The sequence below is a fragment of the Sinocyclocheilus rhinocerous genome, unplaced genomic scaffold (assembly GCF_001515625.1).
Source record: "Sinocyclocheilus rhinocerous isolate Xijiao unplaced genomic scaffold, SAMN03320098_v1.1 scaffold321, whole genome shotgun sequence".
Classification (NCBI taxonomy): Eukaryota; Metazoa; Chordata; class Actinopteri; order Cypriniformes; family Cyprinidae; genus Sinocyclocheilus; species Sinocyclocheilus rhinocerous.
The window spans coordinates 212704-232441 of NW_015640442.1; the positions used below are offsets into that span (position 1 = coordinate 212704).

Here is a 19738-nt window from a genome sequence, read left to right on the forward strand (position 1 = left end):
TAACCGACTGTGTTTACTAGAATACTTGCCAAAACGGGTATTTTAACATAACTTTGTGTGTATGTGAAAGAGGAATCAATTCGGTGTTCACGCGGTGTCTCTCTCTCTGCGTGCGGCAGCGGCTGAGCGCACAGAAAACAGCACACGAGTTAAAATTGCCTGAATGTGTAAACTGGCAAGACAAAACATGTGCAAATGATAAACTTCAACTCTATGATGGTTAAACTTAAGAGTTAATCTGCAAATCACATTCGAGCCTGATCCATCTATGATCCGTTGCACCCCTAATCATCCTGGTAGATGACAGCAGATTTTTATCAAGAATGTCTCGGTACATTTTTCCATTCATCCTTCCTTCAATTTGATGTGTTCAATACTTATTTTACCCGCTGTATTGTACTGTGGTAGAGTTATGGAGGCCCTTCATAATGCAGAGGTGAACTGCCTGCTCTGCCTATAGTTAGCAATGGCCCTATATAGTACGCAGTGTTTAATAAACAGCTGTTTTACTCAATTCTGCTGAGGTGAAATTCAGTGCAGTCCTGTATCGTGATATGTATCATGGCCTCTGTATCGGGATAGGTATCGTATCGTGACTTTGCTGGTGATACACAGCCCTAATGTTCACGAGCCATGGCTTTCTCAGATCAGCTTGCATTAGATTAAAACTACAAGTTCCATTGAGTTTGGAAAATTCTGTGCACAGTAATCATCAGGATATCTCTTCACCTGTCTCTGAAAATGTCCGGATTTTGAAATCATCCAGCAGATGCTCATTTTAACAGGTGTTTATTCAACTAGGTGATTACAGCACATTGAAAAATATACATAGCCGGAAGAATCGATACACTGCTTCGACGAGCACTTCCGGTAATCAATTCCGCTGTGATAAACGTCTATTATGTTATTAGGCCATTTACCTGATGAAACGGTTAACATGGAGCCTCATTCATAACAACATAACCAGTCAAGAGTCAACAACATAAAAAAAAAAGCATCTCACCATCTTAATCTCCCAGTTAACGTTCCACTGCTTCATGTTGCTGAAGCGCCAGGTCTTGATGGCGTCTCCTGTGCTGGCGTCCATACGGATCAGTCTGTTGTAGGTGATGCCAATCAGCTCGTCTTTCTTGCCACCCTGGAACCTAATGTGAAGAAACGTAACAATTACAGGCTCAGTGTTTATCCAAGCAGATTTTGTGAGGAGACAATGAGAAGAAATATAGAAGACATGAGGAAATTAATTTTTAGGGGGACAGCTCACTCTAACATGTAGATTCTGTCATTTACTCACCCTCATGTCATTACAAACTCGTATGAATTTCATCCAAGGAACACAAAACGACAAATTATATAGCCCATATAAATAAAGTAGCCCACATGACTTGCGCACTTAAATTCTTTATAAGCCTTCCAAAGCTATGTCATCTATTTGTGCAAGGCTGAAAATTTAATTATGCATTGAAAATATTGACGCAACTCTACTTGGCACGTCCATGAGAATTCATGCAAGAAGTAGCACTGTCCAATTTGTGAACTGATGATTTCTTGAGCCAGATCTTCCCAAAGAATTGCTTGATCTGGTCCTTGAATTCAACTCACTGACTCAATGATCTGGTTTCTGTGATTTACAGCTCAGTTGGGGGTTAAAATTACACTTTGAAAGCATCAGTCAATAGTTTCTGCAGAAGAAAGTAAATTATATGGGTTTGGAACAACATGAAGGTGAGTAAATTATGTTAAAACCAGAATGAACTGTGAACTTTAAAAAGGACATTTTTATTGGCACACAAACATGTAATCAAGATATCTGAGAGACAGAAACGTCAGGTTTAGGCGACACTCACTTGGCAAGAAAATGGGTGATTCCAAACTCTGGCAAGGACTGCCAGGCCTGTATGAAGCGCATCTTGGCCTCGATGAGGCTCATCTGCGCCACATTCTGATGGGCTTCCAGAATACGGGCGGAAATCTGAGAATGATGCATGTGTGAACATTAATATACAAGTGCTATAAGCCATCATAACTTCAGCAGAAGGTCAGAGTGAACACATGGACACACTTTTATCAGAAAACAACCCCAGAGAAGAATGAAACACCAGACATGTCAATATGATATCGCTGCATTAAATATCACAGTGAACACACGAGACGCTCCTCTTGTTCAAGCATCGCTTATGATCCGTTACACATGCGGCATAACACACATTCACAGAAGCCATTGCAATCCCAGCTACCGTCGTTTAGTCCCTATTTCCCCAGAACATGAAACATTTTCACATCAGAAGGAAATGAGTGACGTCACAGAGGTCTCCCGCAGATCAGTTACGTGCCTCATGAAAGCTTCAATCAGAGCTACAAACTCCCTGAAATGGTCAGTCAATGAAACACAAGCCCTTTTCAAAAAATTATTTCATGGAATGCAGAAGTTTTGTGAGAGAACGAAAAAACGCATCTCCGTTTTTCTACCATCACCATGTATTTTTAGGGGCTCTGTAGAAAACGGCATTGTGCCTCTAAAATAATATAACAAAACAATAATTGTAAATGATGATAATATATTTTGGGATAGAATCATGCTTAAACTGAACAAAATAATTGTGCTGACAGTTTTACAGATTAATATTACATTATAAGCCTCAAGGTCACGGGACTACAAGCTGCTTTTGTATTCATTTGAATATTTCTAAAAATATCCACCACGTGAGAGCCTATACATAATTTGACTTTTAACAGCATTCAGTCAGATAGCTGTCCTGGAGGAGACACCAGTGACTCAACACATTATCTTAAATGTTGAAATGTGAGCTTTGGGGTGAGCTAACAGCTATAAATGGTAAAGTGGTTAATGGGAGGATCTCTGGAGTAAGACACAGCACCAGTGTTAGTGAGTCATGGACATTTACCAGCCGTCAAACGAGTGACTTACCAAGTCCCTGACAAAGCCTGGCTGAGGAGGGTGGAAACAGGAAGTGGAACACGGAGAGGAAACAAGGGAAAAGCAAATAAATGAATAAAGCAGCAAACAGGCAGAATAACAGCATCAAAACAACCGTTAATGTACAGAGAAAGAAAAGGGCAGGGTGTGCAAGTGAGTTTACAGCAGGGGAGGATCACGAGGATCAGATGGACAGGAGAGATCGGAGGAAAACGTTGCACTGGGATCACATTAGATCCGGCCGGATTGACTGTATATATTGTGCAGATGTAGAAATGTGTCAGCTAGCAGAGATCCTGATATACCGTTGATCTGAAACCAAGCAGAAGACTACTGTAGTCTGCAAACTGGGGTGATCGAACTGTAGATTCATCCTCGCTGATTAAAATGGGACAATCCAGTGGAAGCTGTTTTTGCACTGATGTCAGACTGACTCGTTTAAAATAACGGTTTATTATGTTGGCTTGTCAAAGCCAACACGCTGATCTACTAAGCTTATTATTCTTCGGAGACCAAATTTCTAACTCGTCCTAGAGTTTTTAAGCTATGACCACCAAACTTTGGCACAAACCTTCAGAATGTTCTAACTCTGTATTCTCTATCTTTTCTAACTGATCTGACTTTCAGAATTCCAGTATCAGACTTCCAAACAATTCCACATACACTATCAATGAGAGGGTCAAAAGCTTCATACAATGCCTCTTATAGAAAAGAGTTATTGTTTGCTATTATTGTAAAATATTGTAAAGCTAAAGTATTCTAAAGCATGCTAGCAACACGTTAACTCGTACATGCTAAACGTGCAAAAAATTAAAAGAAACATGTTAGCAACATAAATCATACCAGCAATGTGCTAAAACATGTTGGAAACATGCTCAAATATGTGCTAAAACATGTAAGCGATGTGTAAAACTATGCAACACTCAGTTACATATAAAAAAAAAATGCTAATGCATACTAACAAAATCCAACAACATGATAACAATGCCCATCAATTACCAGTAGAGGACTCTAACGGTCTAATGGGCTCAGAAGTAGTTTTTATTGGTCTGTCTGTCTTTGACTTCTCGGAGTAAAAACTTTCAAACTTCAATCTTTTAAAAATTATTATAAACTTTCAGGCAAGGCTTGGTCAAACCAACATCCATTTTTATATCTTCTGATTTGTCCATTAAGCTCCAAAAAAAAAAAAAAGAGAGAGAGAAAAAAAAAAAGAAACAATCTTTAAGCACAAATCAGAACATTTTTAAACATATAAACCTATAAAATGGGTTCAAAGTTCATGGCTGAGCTATAGTTTATGATTAACCTGAAATGTATTCATCACACTTCAAACTATACACCCTTGACTCCACAAGGTGGCACCACACACACATTTAAACCCAAGAACACTACAGAGACCTCTGAAATTCCCCACCATTTGGATGACAACATCCGCTTTCCTGATCCTGTCGAGTCTGGAAGTGAGAAAGTCATCTATCCTTGTTTCCCAAAGTTCAGTGCTTACTGACCCATGTCCTCTAGGAATAAAATCCCAGAGGAAGCCTCTGAAGAAAATAAATTGAGCTTGTAATGCATGGATTAGAAGTGCTCCGAAATCATCCAGACTCTAAAGTCGCTCTCACAAACAAACTGCTGTCTTCTTCCCAGGCTGCCTCCGCACATTCCCAGGCACGGCTTGTTTCCTGTATTTTTTCCCGCCTGTTTCTGAAGACCCCACCCCAGCTCCTCAAAGTTTCTTCCAGCGATAAGCTGCTGGTGGAGCGAGTGTGATGTGAGGACAGGAAGCCCACCATCCCCCAGCATCACAGGAGCTGGATTGAGTCCAGGGCCAGTGTAAGACGACACCAGCAGCAGCACACAGGAGCCGTCTGTCGACTCCCACACAGGAGCCCTCCCTACATACTTTCACTTTACTCTTGTTTTTCAATCAAGTACAACAAAAACGACATCATTCTGAGAAATTTCACTGGACACTCTGCATATCACGATGAGAGTCTCGGTGCTAGAAAAAGATGATTTTGTTTTTTTACATTTTTGTAAATATTTTTCTTACTAGTACCAAGTAGGACTTGGTGATATTTAAAATATGATATGTATTTAATATCTGACGTTTATTTAGTATGTAGGCATGTGATCAGCAAAGGAAAAAATGAAAACCAGTTTTTCGCTCTTCAATATAACTATTATTAAAAACACTAATATATATATTTGTGTGTGTGTGTGTGTGTGTGCATTGTGTGTTTTACTACACACACAATATATATATATATATATATATATATAGTATATATATATACACACACATACATACATATATAAAATTTTAATCATGTAATGTAAAATAAAAATTAGCATTTAATAATAATAATATTGATTGTTATTGTTATTATTATTGTTGTTATACAAAACAACAGTAAAATTACAATTCTAATATTTAACATTTATAAACAATTTTCGCTACAAATAAGCAACCCAAACAGCAATTGCAGAGATGGAGTTCATATGGAGCAGCATCTACTGTGAACCGAGCTGCTTTGAGATGTTGAAAACACCGGATCGTGAGCTGCTCATGTGTAAATGAACACAGTGCTGTGCTTTACTTTAACAGCAACTCCACAACAGAGGTTTTTACCCATGTGTGTTAATTTTGGACCCTGAATGAGACACAAAGGGTGTTCTGCACACAACCACAACAGTGCCATGCAGTGCCGTTTCAAGCAACCCATGCATGTATTTTAAATTTGAAAACTTGTCAATTTTTTCCACTGATTTACATAAATTCATGTGGTTCATTCTTAAGGTCAGAAAATACAAAAATGCATATAAATACAGAAATATATTTATATAATATAATATTCTTAATATAACATTCAAATCATGATGATCATAATTTTAATGTACTTTTTTGTCAACGAAGCTAAAGACCAAGTAGGTTAGTTTTGTGACTTCCTGATTTAAAAATCAGCAGCAAAAATGTCAACAACTTTCAACAATGAATTTGCTTCACTTGCATGCATTAGTAAATAAATGTGTAAGGATATTGCTGTTTATTACTATGTATTAGTATATAAGTCTCTTGACCTGCCTCCCTGCCTGTCTTCAGCTCTCTGCCGTCAGTGTCTGTCTGTATTCTGTACCGCAGCAGCAGACTGGTCTCTCATTTACCTGCTTGTTCTTGTACTTCTTCAGGTATCGTGGAGACACCAGGCACTCAGGGTTGATGTCGGTGGTGATGGGCTCTATGATCTGAGGATCAGGATTCATGTGCTGCATCTTCAGGAAGGACAGAATGTTCTGGACCTCCAAGTTGTAGGAACTATCTGCCATCGTCTTCCCTTTGGAGGCCAAACGGCAAGCCGCCATCCACTGAGCGTACTGCTTCTCCTGAAGGACAGGGAAAGGTGTTTGATCCTGCGTGATCCATGCTTTTGTAACAACTCGTTTGGATTATTGTAATTCACTTTATTACGTTGTTTCTCAGTCTTCTCTCTCCCGTCTACAGCTAGTGCAAAATGCAGCTGCTAGACTACTCTCTGGTTCCCGCAAGTATGAGTCAGTTACTCCTATTTTATCTGCACTGCACTGGTTACCCATTAAATATAGAATTGATTTAAAAATTATTTTACTTGTGTGTAAAGCCCTGTCTACTCATTGTGCCTAGATCTAGACTAGGGCTGCACGATAAATCGCATGCGATATTTAACGCGCATCTTGTCAGAAAGCCGGTTCTTTAATCAGCGGTAAATCTCCATCACCTGCGGGCTTTCACATGGAACAGCATTAACTACACAGAGCCGTTGTTCACGGACAAGCTGCGCAAAACCACGATCATATTTTGATCAGCTTGTCGGTGAACAATGGCTCTGTGTAGTTAATGCTGCTCCATGTGAAAGCCTGCAGATGATGGAGATTTACCGCTGATTACAGAATGGCTTTACTGACAAGATGCGCGTTAAATATCGCATGCGATTTATCGTGCAGCCCTAATCTAGACTTAAAAAACGAGGTGATCGCGCTTTTGCAACTGCAGGTCCGAAACTCTGGAACAGTCTACCTCTTCATATTAAATTAGCCCCCTCTATTTCTGCTTTAAAGTCTGCTCTAAAGACATATCTATTTTCTCTCTAGCTTTCAATACCCCTTGATCATTGGTTCAATTGTTGTTTTGTTTTTGTTGTGTTTTAAATTTGTTTCTTCTTATTTCTGAGTTTTGTATTCTACTCTGTACAGCACTTTGGTCAACTTCGGTTGTTTTTAAATGTGCTTTACAAATAAATATTGTATTGTATTGTATTGTATCCTCTGAGTGCCAGTGTTCATTTACTATCACTGAGATGCTATTATAGTTTTTCAATTAGATTTATTTTTTTTTTTTTCTATTTTCTGTTTTCATTTTAATTTTGAAGCAATTTTGTTATATGTTTTTGTCAGTTTTATTACTTTTTGTCTATTTTTATGAAGACTTATTTCAGTTTCAGTTATTTTAGGATATCAATACTAAATGAAAATGAGATGTGTTACTTTGGTAACTAGCTGGAATAAATAAAAATTATTTCAAGACAGACATTTTTTTTTATAGTTTTAGTTAACCACAATAACCCTGATGAGTTTGTATAATTACTTTTGAAGCAGCAAGTCAAGTAACATGCCACTTTTCCTTTTAAAGACAAGTGAAAATGTGAGGCGATTTAATGCTCAATAATGTGTGGCAAACAATAGAAGTGTCTCACTCACAGCATCACACCGCAGCCAGATCTCATTCATACCATCTGCTACAGGAATTAGCAACTTGATGTTGAATTTCTGGGCGGAAATGTTCACATCTGGTGTGACTTCACAGCCTACGGAGAAACAGCAGATGAGATGCAGTGCTGATGTGGTAAACAAACAGCGTTTCTGACCGTGTCTGTCGCGAGCGGTCACCTCTCAGGTTCATCTGGTGCGCCGGTGTGCCGTGGGCCTCCTCGCGGCTCTTGTAGCAGGAGATTGTGATGTCCTTGAACGTGCACCAGTACTGCTTGTATCCTTTCAGAGTGAGTTTCTTTGGTCTGAGGAATGAGCAAAAGATCAAAGGGAAATCTCAAAATCAAAGGGAAATTCCTTTGATAAAGACCTGTCTCGAATGCTGATCAGGTCTGTGACGCCCGCTCTTTCAATATTCAATATAGCAAAATATAAGCACATTATAATAAGCATTATTTGGTCATTTCGCTTAAACGCACTGTAATTAATTTAGCTGCCACTAGTGTAGTGGAAATGACAACATTTACACTTTAAATAGACTAATACATAGACAGAGCCTTGCTTTATTATTATTATTATTTTTTGCCTTGCACTAATTAAAGCTTATGAGACCAAAAACAATAAATCTCAACATATTTTTCAATCCTTCAACTCACTTGAAGACTTTCACGTAGTCAGCCAGTTCAGGAATGGATGTGATGTCACCCTGAGAACACAACGTGTATTAATAAAGTTATAAATAAAGTTGTTAGTGTAATAATGTCAAAATCTTTATGGTCACAGTCTACATAACAGCTGCACGCCGCTCATGTTACAGCAAGAGGAATATACAGAATACACCGTTTTGATTTTGACAATAAGGGTGACATCTAGTGGAGAAGACTAATGATAAGATTCATGTTAATCAGATCTTGTTTTAAATGTGAGCTGAAATAAATCCCGGAAAAGATCGATTCGCGGCTTTTGAGAATCGATATCGAATCAACGTCATTTAAAAAAACGATTAATTGAAAAATTGATTTTTTTTGCCAGCCCTATTTGAAGCTTCTGCTTTTCGAATGCAGAGTGTGATAAAGGCCTACAGGTGTGTGTCTGTGGCTGTAACGGAAGCAGTAAGAATTATTATTGTATGAGATTGCAGTACCAGCGTGTTGGACGTCTTTCCTCCCTCGAGAGTGATCTCCAGATCTGACAGAGCTGCATCAACCTCATCGACCTCCTTCTCACTGTTGTTCATGTGATTGTCTGAAGACATGATGGACAGCTTGTTGATGTGGTACTGCAAATAAAAACAATTAAAATTAAAAAAAAATCATTAATATCGTAAATTCTTTGTTGTGATATATAACCCTCTCCCACATCTAACATTTAGCCAAGTAAAAAAACAAAAACAAAAAACAATTGTCAACGTAAATGTACAAAAGTATTTTGAAAATGTTGACAACTTGTATGCATTTGTGAAATGTAACATTTTCATGAATTTGTTCAAAACTGTATTCACACACGTCCTCAGTTCCAGAGCTGCACATCGTCAAACTCTTACAAAATAAAGGGGAAATAAAATTAATAAAATATTTACTTTGACCTCCTGACAGGACAAATATGCGGTCCTGTCCCACATGTTGCAAGCTACACTGTTACTGGATGATTTTCCCAATTAAATAAAACTGAATTTGTCAGTGTTCATGTTAAATGTGTTTTTTAGGTTTTAAACTTTTATGCATTTGTGAAATTTAACAATTATTTTGTATTTGTTTTCATGAAATGGTTTTAAACTGTATTCATACATGCTGCAAAAACTCTTACAAAATAAATGAAAAATAAAAAAGCTAATGTAATATTTACTTTGACCTCTAGGAATGAACAAACAACATTTAACATTTTTAAATAATTTTCTGTATCAGTGTTATTTTAGTATCATTGATACACTATTGTAGTTTTTTCAATGGGTTTTTAATTCAAAATAAAATATTTTTAAATATATTTAGAATTATTATTTTTTAATATATATTTTTTTCATTTTAATTTTAGTTTAAAGTTAATTTTAACATTTATTTATCATTTTCTGTATCAGTATTATTTTAGTATCATTGATACGCTATTATAGTTTTTTCCCAATGAGTTTTTAATTCAAAATAAAATATATATTTTTTTATTTTATTTTTATTTTAGTAAAAGTTTAAAGTTAATAATTGAACATTTATTTCAATGATACTAACAACATTTTTGATACAGTTTTTTTGTTAACTATAATATTATTCATGTATGAGTTTAAAGTCTGTGACCTCATTCTCCTAATTACAATTAGCTGTCAAACGATCCCCATGGTGCTACAGCGAACAGTTGGACTACAGAAGCATATTTCACTGTACGCTGATGACAGCTCCGCTTTCAAAATAGAGACTAAAGGTATTTTCATGTCACCATCTCTCTGCTCAGATAAGAGTAGTTAGTAGGTGAATGACACACCGATTTCTCTCAACGGTTAACAGCCTCACTATAAAGCTGGCTAAACTTAGAGCTGCTGATGTTTGACGCCGCTGAGCTCTTCTACCCAGAGACACGGTGCAGGTCCAGAGCCAGACTCATATCCTCTGACTGAACGTGGTGTGGACTGATGGGGAGGGACAGACCTGACTAATTTAAACTCGCTGTACGTAAACAGAGAAAGTCGACACCACTGATACACCTCCACAAATCCCTGCTGGAGCAACCCACACCTCCTTAGGCTGGAGACTCCGGGTGGTCTCCCATGTCCCACCTCCCTCGAACAGACGCCTGCTCTATATTTACATGATGTGAAGACAGTGAGGCGTCCTGAGGTGTTGTCACTCAACATTTATGAGGGTCTGAAATAGCAGGGTCATCGCTGGCCAAAGGGCCAGTGAAAACAAATGCCACAGCCTAACGTTCGCATGCTGCAGATGCTACGCAGTCAGGCACAGAGCCCATCCAATTCATTAACAGGGCCAGAGGACCCGAGTGAAGACTGCAAACTGTCAAAAGTCGGGCGTTGGCATAAATTCTGCCGAGGTTTGCACGTACCTGCAGGGCGGCGAACATCATCATCTCCTCCTCGGTGCATTCGATCTCCTCCAGCAGGATGGCCCACTTGGCCTGCTCATACAGCTGGTTCACCCTGATGGCATCATACTGCAGGGGTCAGGAGAGGGTTAAAAACACGACACCACAACACCACTTCCAGCACACCGTCCTTACAACATAAGTGCGTAGATCCCTCTGAGAGGCCTACGGGTGAGCATAATGCACACTATATATAACTATACTCATATACAACCTTAAAGAGGTCATGAAATGCAATATTTTATGTTTCCTGAGTTGCACTTATCATCTTAGTATGGTATTTTCATCAAAAAGATGAACCTTTTTTTACCCAAATTTAGCCTCTGATAAATTCTTTATTGTAATATGTGTTTCCTGAGGTGCACTTATCATCTTATTATAGTATTTTCATCAAAAAGATGAAACCTTTTTTTACCCAAATTTAGCCTCTGATAAATTCTTTATTGTAATATGTAACCCTCTCCCACATCTACCATTTCCCAATTTAATAAAATTGAATAAATCAATGTAAATGTTAAAATGCAAATGTAAAATGGGCTGCAAACACTGCTAAACTCTTACAAAAAAAGGAAAAAAAATAATAATAAAATCCAATATTTACTTGTCCCACATTTTGCAAGCTACACTGTTACTAGATGATTTTCCCAATTAAATAAAACTGAATTTGTCTATGCAAATGTTCATGAAATGCAATATTTTATGTTTCCTGAGGTGCAATTATCATCTTAGTATGGTATTTTAATCAAAACTGGTCATAATGTAGAAACAAATTGTCATTTTCTACCCACATTTAGCCTCTGATTTGAACACTCTGTTAGAAGGGGCGTGTCCACTGTGATACTTCAATGGAAACTCCCACTGCTATGATTGGCTGACATCTTCGCATATGAAATGAGCATTACATGTGGAACTCTCTTGAAAACTTTTATTATGCCAGGATGAACTAATGGGGAAAAGTGTTGATTACAGCATTATATTTAGAGCATCAAAGCACTGCACTAAAGTCATGTCTACTGAGCACACAATGATAACAATCATCTTCTTACTGCGACGTGATTTCTGCAATCTCACCAATACTTTTACCATAACTTACAAAGTGCAACACGATGTAAATAAGAGACTCGTTGAGCAATGTAAACTGAGCCACTGATTATAACAGGATTTTTGGCGAAAATGCAAAAATCACCAATAGACTCGCTCTGCTCCAGCTATTATAAAGACAACAATCTCTGATCACTTTCTGTATATAAAATAATCACAATATAGACGGTTTTTATGCTACTGACAGGAATATCAAGAATGTTTTGATTTTCTATTGCATGACCCCTTTAGAGTTAGTTATACTTTATTGTCTTTTGTAGGAAATTTGTCTTGGACTCAAAGCTGCAGCAATACACACCAACCACACAAAACAACAACAACAACAACAACAACACTTTTGTTAGTTAAAATACCATCACAATTACTGCAATTTACTATTTAAAATCCTAATAGATACAGGTATAAATGAATTCTTACAGCGATTGCTTCTACATAATGGAACTTTAGGTTTTTCGCCCATTCAATTGTTTGTGTTTTCAATTTTTACCATGGATTAATTTACAAACAAGGCACAATTCGATGCGGGATTTTCAAAAAGATTGAAACTAAAAGACAATGCTGTGCGACTATATTGGATCCGACAGTAATGTCGCAACACAAGTGCGAGTAACTGTTTTTGTTCTTACAGATCGTTTGGTTGAATTGCATTATTTATGCGATTTTGACCTAAATCACAGCAGCGTCCCATCTATGAGGAATGTAGGCTGTCAAACATACACAACTATTAGCCAATCACAGCAGTGGGCGTTAACTTCCGAGTCTACAATCCTCCACGCCTATTCAAACAGAGCGTTCCGATGAGGGGGTCAAAAACAGGAAAGAAAAGAACTTATTACTTCTAAATTATGATGCTTTTTGATGTAAAAATCAAAGAACAGTGCAAAATAAAAAAAGGCAGTTCATGACCCCTTTAAGAGCTTGTGTGTGATTCTGTAATGTCCTATTCAGCATTGTGTGCATATGATTATATGTGATAAGGTGCAAAACACACTGACCTTTGGGTTGAGGTCAAAGAAGCTGTGGTACTTGAACCGGAGCAGAAGGACCTCGTTCTCCTTCACATCCTGCTCCATCAGTGATCTGGAGGAGTCCAGCCACCTTCACAAAGACATTCAGAGGAATATGAGTGCAAACCTTCCTGAATCACTGAGTCTTCACACACCAGATCTGTCCCAGCTTACCCCTGGTTGATCTTGGCCTTGTCCAGGAGGGACTGTGGTTTGTACATCTTGACCAGAATGTCGGGTGAGGTGATGGGCTGGCTGACAGCGAGGATGCTGGGATTGCCTTCTGACAGCGGACTGTCTCCAAACCACGCTGTGGTGGGGGACAGAGGGCTGCCGTCCCGAGAGTCATAGGTAGGTGTCATGGTTTTGCTGTAAAGTCCAGGACTAGAATAGATGCTTCCTGAAATGAGAGGCATCTGTCAGTAACCACCCAAAACAGCCGTCAAACCCATTCACACGACAAGCCGGATGGAGGGCTGGGCGGAATGACGTTTATTTTAATGTTTCATCCAGTAGAGAGTGATTTAGGTTTTGTAACCATGGTGTAGCTGTAGGTTGTTTGTGCCTTTCAAGCAAAAGAGCAATTTGGCGTATTTATAAAGAAATCAACAGTCAGAGGGGTGTGCTTATACTGTCTTACATATTTACAGCCGCTTGCCATTTTGATTTTTTTTTTTTTCAACTTAGGTTCATAATTTTTTGGGTTTTCTTCCATTAAACTATAAAAAGATTCAATATAGATTATAATATTACACAAAATTAAATAGGAATTATTACACTGATACAAAACAAATTATTTTGGGTTGAATTTTCTGCAAAAATAGCTTTGGACCCTTTTCACATTTCCCAATTTGCTCCGATAGCTAGCAAAAAAACAAAAAAAACACTTTACAAAAGAGGGAAAAGATCATGTTGGTCAGAAGAGAGAAATGTGTCAAATTTGCATGCAGCACCATTTAAGTTTTATGCAATGTATTCCAAGGCAGTTTAACAACAAAATATATAGTTATTATAAATGTACATTACTAAAAAACAGAAAATTATAAATGGACCCTTTTTACGGACTGTGATGTGTAGTCCACAGTCCATAAAAAAAAAAGTAAATTTATTAAAAATAATAATAATAACACTAACAGTTGTGCAGCTAATTTAACTCAAGTCTGTTATTATGTTTCTACTCTGACTAGGCCTGTCGCAATAATCAATATATTGACTTATTGCGCAATATATGTACATGACCTCAATAATTTTTGGTGACGCAATATATCACCCATTATATTTACATCAAAATGTATGTCACCATGTTTTGTACATTCCACTTGCTCCTGTGTCTTTTGCAGCTTCTCAAACATAACGTGGTGTAGTTGGTGCTAGTTCAAATTTAAAAAATGCTTCTACAAAATATGTTTTCACTCAGAAATTTCTAATAAGTTTCACAATTAATTACCAAGAAAATAATAGTGTAAAGTATTAGTGACGTAAACATGAAAGTAGGAAAACTGAAATAGTATTTTCTTGTTAAACATACTCAAATAATCGGTATTATTTATAACTATGGAATATATATATATATATATATATATATATATATTCCATAGTTATAAATAATACCGATTATTTGAGTATGTTTAACAAGAAAATACTATTTCAGTTTTCCTACTTTCATGTTTACGTCACACTATTATTTTCTTGGTAATTAATTGTGAAACTTATTAGAAATTTCTGCGTAAAAACATATTATCATATAAGACATCAGCATTAATAAAACATCTTTAAAAAAAATTATAAAATAAAAAATACTGCATTGAATTTAGAAAAGAAATCTGAAAATTTTGATATATTCGAATTATATTTGAAGATATATTCAAATGAATCCTTTTAAAGCACTGACAGCCCACACAAAATGTCTTACAGGGTGTGAGCAATAATGCAATGCAAAAATAAACTTACAAAGATGCAATTTTATGTGAAGACACTATCATCTGTCAACTGAATAAACTTGACAATAATAACGCTTATTGCAATTATTTCTGGGGGAATATATCGCACAACAAAAATATGTTATCGTGACAGGCCTAACTCTGACATCATTTGTTATGAATAATCTTGGTTTCTAGTTTGATTCCATTAAATTTTAAATAAAAAGGTAAAGAATTTAAGATTTTTTTAAGATTTAAAAATGTAAGATATTACACAAGATTAAACAGTTTTATAAAACAAATGATTTGGTTAAATTTTCAGCAAAAATAACTTGTTAACATGAGGGCCTTTCGCACCGCAGGAACCTTTTCATAGTACCAGAACTAATTGTGGAACTACCCGTCCCAGTACTTTAGTACTGTACATTTAGTTCTGGAACTAAAGCAGTGCGAAAGGCCCTATTGTGGCAGGATTTTGTCATCCCGCCCACTCCTAGCCATATACGTGTACCAAATCCAGTGACTGGAAATCACAAGAAACTGCTGTTCACACAGTCACTCATTCACATGACTGCACAGTTCTGATGAAGGCAGCATGCAGAAAACACACACAGTTCAACTTTGCGAGTGCACAAACAGCAGCATGAGGGGTCCGGGAGGTGACTGGCATCTCTATGAACCCGATGAATCAGGAGCCGAGCATCAGCTGGGTCTCAGTGCACCGTTACAGCTGTTATTATCACACACCATTAACACAATTCAGTCCATTAGTGCAGCATTATTCTGTAAACACTTCAGTCAATGCCTACAGGACAACTGGAGCCATTTTCCCAATCCACGTAAGGACCTCAAATTGCACAGGTCCTGCTGGTTATTATTAAATGGAGACTCCTAGATGTTTATTAATATTACGTAGTATCAGCTGTTCACCAGCTATGACGTATGTCATGGCACAACACCCACAGAGACTAACTATAACCTTCATTTAGACGACTAGAGCTAGTGAAAGGATGACACCTAATGAACTAGAACAATAAAATAAAACTTTAATGAGTGTAAGTGTCCTTAATATATGCTTATCATGCAGCAAACATTTATAAAAGTTAAGAGAGGCTGTTCTATATTGTGAATATAATCACAACAGAAGGAGTCACACTTAATGGACCTCTAGTAACTTACTGTATAAATGCCAGTCATATTTATCAGTTTATAAACAAAAAAAATAAAATTATTTTAAAAAATTATATATATATATATATATATATATATATATTCCATAGTTATAAATAATACCGATTATTTGAGTATGTTTAACAAGAAAATACTATTTCAGTTTTCCTACTTTCATGTTTACGTCACTAATACTTTACACTATTATTTTCTTGGTAATTAATTGTGAAACTTATTAGAAATTTCTGAGTGAAAAGCGTTTGGATGTTTACTCGACTCTACGCACTGTTTGGGAACGTTCAAATGAATCCTGATCCACAAACACACATCACACTGACGCTTCAGCTCAGACTCATGCTTGAAGGCACGTATAAAACAATGAACAGCGAGCGTGAAGGAGTGTTCACACGCTCATATGCCAAATATCAAACTGTTTTACTAATCAATTCGATAATAACAGTGCTGCAAGGCCTCTTATTTTAATTCATCATTTTCTGTAATTATTTTGGCTCAAAATTGCAGCCTCTATTCAGACTTTGTTTTGTAGATAATTTCAGTCCTAACAGTGCTATTTTTTATGAACTTAAATAGCTTTTAATATTAAAAGGTTTACTCAAAAATTATAATTCTGTCATAATTTCCTCAAATTTGTCGTTCCAAACCTTTGAAACAGAAATGAAGATGAAACCTGAGAGACTTCTGTCCCTCCATTAAAAGTTCATGCAACCAAAGCTTTGATCTAAAAGAAATCCATATGAAGAGAGCGCTTTAATCCAAGTCTTCTGAAGAGACACGATGGCTTAATATGATAAACAGATCTAATTTAGGCTTGCATTCATATATAAACATTGATCAATGCACATACTTAGAGCATATCAAATCAGACTAATCAGGGTATAATTCACCATAATGAATTTGACTGAAAACGAGACTGTGAGGGATAGACTTACAGCATGGCATGCGTCGTATAAAGGTTTATAATTGTTTTATGGGCTAAAAGAGTTTCTAGGTCCACTGAAAGTCTTTTGGAATGATGTTTCTTCAGCTGAACATTTGGTATGTTGTTAAAAACAACTGAGCAATCTAATGGACACTGTACGTCTATCCATCTTTCATTAATGTCAGAATTTAAATATGATGCTACACTAAGGTCTATGCCGTAAACAGAAGCTCACAGTGCTTGTGAATGTGAGGAAACTAATGAGGTTCATTCTCATGAGTCATGCAAGCACATATGAACTTCCGCAAGAACCAATGAGGGTTATTCTCGTATGCCAAGCAAATATGTGCGCTCATTAAATCTGCTCATCAAGCAGAGCAATCGTTATGTCCTCAGAAGACTTGGATTAAACTATTTGATTTACATGGATTACCTTTACAGTGTATTTATTTTTTTGTCATTAATTTTTTGAAGCATCAGTGTATTGGTGGAATGGACTTTCAGTGGAGGAACAGAAACTATCCATTTAAAGTCTGTTGTACCGAAACTGTGATTGTTGCTTCTTAAACCTGGCTTCATTTCGAGAGTGAGTCAGATGTTGATTCAGTAAACGCTCTGAACGATTCAGCAAAGCATTAAAGGGTTAGTTCACCCAAAAATGAAAATTAGCCTGTGTTTTACTCACCCTCAAAGCATCCTAGGTGTATGTGACTTTCTTCTTTCAGACGAATCCAATCGGAGTTATATTAAAAATCGTCCTGGTCCCTCCAAGCCTTTCAATGCGGGTGTTGGTTGTCAACAATTTAGAAGACGTGAAATAAAGTGCGTGCATCCGTAATAAAACGTCCCTCACACGGCTCCGGGGGGTGAATAAAGCGAATCCACGCATTTTTGTAAGATAAATATCCATATTTCAAATGTAATAAACACTTTTTTTCTCACTTCCGCTGACTGTCGTACACGGAAGCCGTTCCGGCAGATGACGTAAGACGTAGGCGTTGCGTGATTAGTGACGAGTGCGGAGAGAGAAAAAAACAAAACGCCAGTCATGAATTAGAAGCACAAAACGAGGATTTGTAAAGAAAAATGTCAGAGGATTTCGATATAAGCCAAGAAGAGACTGGTTTTCCTTTGCTAAATTAAGGAAACTTTGTTTCCTTTGCACCTGCATTTCTCAGAGATGCACGACGCCTACGTCTTCCGCCTGCACATCATCCACGTACCACAGTCAGCAGAAGTGAGAGAAAAGTGTTTATTATCAGCAGTGGTCAGGTGACTGCTCCAGCTGCGGTGAGAGGACGTGAAGGAAGCAATGCAGGAAGCCAGAACAACTGTGAGCCTTACCTTTTACTGGTCCAATGTATAGTATCTCAGAGACTTGAGGAATAGGAGGAAATGTAGAAAAGAAAAAACAAAGAGAGAAAGAGGGGGAATGAAAGGATAGATTAAAGAGATTAACAGCTTGGAGGAAATGGAAAGCGTTACCATGCAAAATGAGACAAGACATCAGAAGTAACCAAAGTTTCAAAAAGAAAATAACTAATATCTCAAATAAATAAATACATGAATAAAAGGTTCAGGCAGACAGACCCGAGATGTTCATACACATCCTTAATAAATGTCATTCACAGAGTCACATTTTGCCTTTTCATTAAACTCATTCACTTTCCACTAGGGCTGCCCCCTAATAGTCGACTAATCATTAGTAGACCAGAAGGGGCTTGGTCGACCAAACTTTTATTTAGTTGCTTAGTCGTAGAAAAAAAAAATCCACAGGCGAAGTCATGCAGTCTGTGACTAACAGATCATTAACAGTTAGTCTATCAGGGTTTCTGCAGACTTGAACAAGTTAAATTTAAGACTTTTTGGAAGTCTCGAGACAAAGAGTGAGCCTCAGCGCGAGCTTGTATTCTGTTGTTCTCTCTGATGACGCAGTAATTTACCGCAGGAAGAAAAAATCTTCGGTCTGTCCAATGATTGTAAGTCATTAGGTCCGTCAGACTGAAGATATTTTAGCGGTAATGAGACCAAAAATATTTATTCATCCACCACAAATATGGCTTATCATCTGAAATATGTAAGTATTAACAACTTTACATGGCCCCTATTTAAATGTGCGCTATTCAAGTGCGTGTGTGGAGTGTATAAGTGCGCTTACTGCAGGACAGATGGAGGCGCTGGTGCGTCACTTGCTCCTAAAATACTGGTAATTTTTGCTCATACAGATAAGAGTAACACATAATTCAAATCTGTAAAGACTGTTTATTTGTGTGCACTCACAATAAAAACAAACTGCGCTTTTGTGAAATAATGAAAGCAAACAGGATGCGCTTTCTGCCGTCTCGGTCTCTGTGAACTTGAGCGTGAAACTCTGTGTATAATCTTTGCCTTACAGACATTAAAAATATATCTATAGAGAGTAAAATGTCTACTTTCCTTGAGCGTGTCTGTGTATAATCTTTGCCTTACAGACATTAAAAATATATCTATAGAGAGTAAAATGTCTACTTTCAAATGAACCAATTCAAATGGAAAACAAATATTCTCAGATTATGTAATCCGTATGAAACATGCATACAGGCGCAGCAGTACTGCGGAGATGACGAGTCAGTGTCAATGTCACCGACTTCATCTCTTAAACCGAAAACAAAGAAAGCACTAGTTTATCAAATTATTAAAATGTTAATGCAGCCTCCTTACTGTTTTTCCCCGAAACATTCATAATCATTACTTCTGCGGTGCGCTGTGGCAAGCTTTATGTGTGCTTGAGCGCTTTATTAGGCTATGAAGGCAATTAAAGGCTCATAATAATGATTTAAATGGTTTATTAATA

General features: G+C 37.1%; 1 protein-coding gene across 3 annotated transcripts in view; it reads right to left on the bottom strand.

Annotated features, from left to right (window-relative positions):
• Positions 1-893: 893 nt before the first annotated feature.
• The window catches only part of LOC107752717 (FERM domain containing kindlin 2), a 73072-nt gene continuing 54227 nt past the window's right edge, over positions 894-19738 (bottom strand). Inside the window, exons 5-16 of one of the 3 annotated variants that reach the window (XM_016568739.1) lie at positions 18250-18282; positions 13051-13276; positions 12865-12967; positions 10730-10837; positions 8829-8963; positions 8341-8390; positions 7865-7989; positions 7676-7782; positions 6107-6325; positions 2930-2950; positions 1848-1972; positions 894-1145 (exon numbers count right to left, since the gene is read on the bottom strand). In XM_016568739.1, coding sequence (XP_016424225.1) covers positions 968-1145; positions 1848-1972; positions 2930-2950; positions 6107-6325; positions 7676-7782; positions 7865-7989; positions 8341-8390; positions 8829-8963; positions 10730-10837; positions 12865-12967; positions 13051-13276; positions 18250-18282 — 1430 coding nt within the window. In that variant the 3' untranslated portion in view covers positions 894-967. The remainder of the gene's footprint in view (positions 1146-1847; positions 1973-2929; positions 2951-6106; positions 6326-7675; positions 7783-7864; positions 7990-8340; positions 8391-8828; positions 8964-10729; positions 10838-12864; positions 12968-13050; positions 13277-18249; positions 18283-19738) is intronic. The other 2 variants (XM_016568740.1, XM_016568741.1) reach the window with 2 other exon arrangements.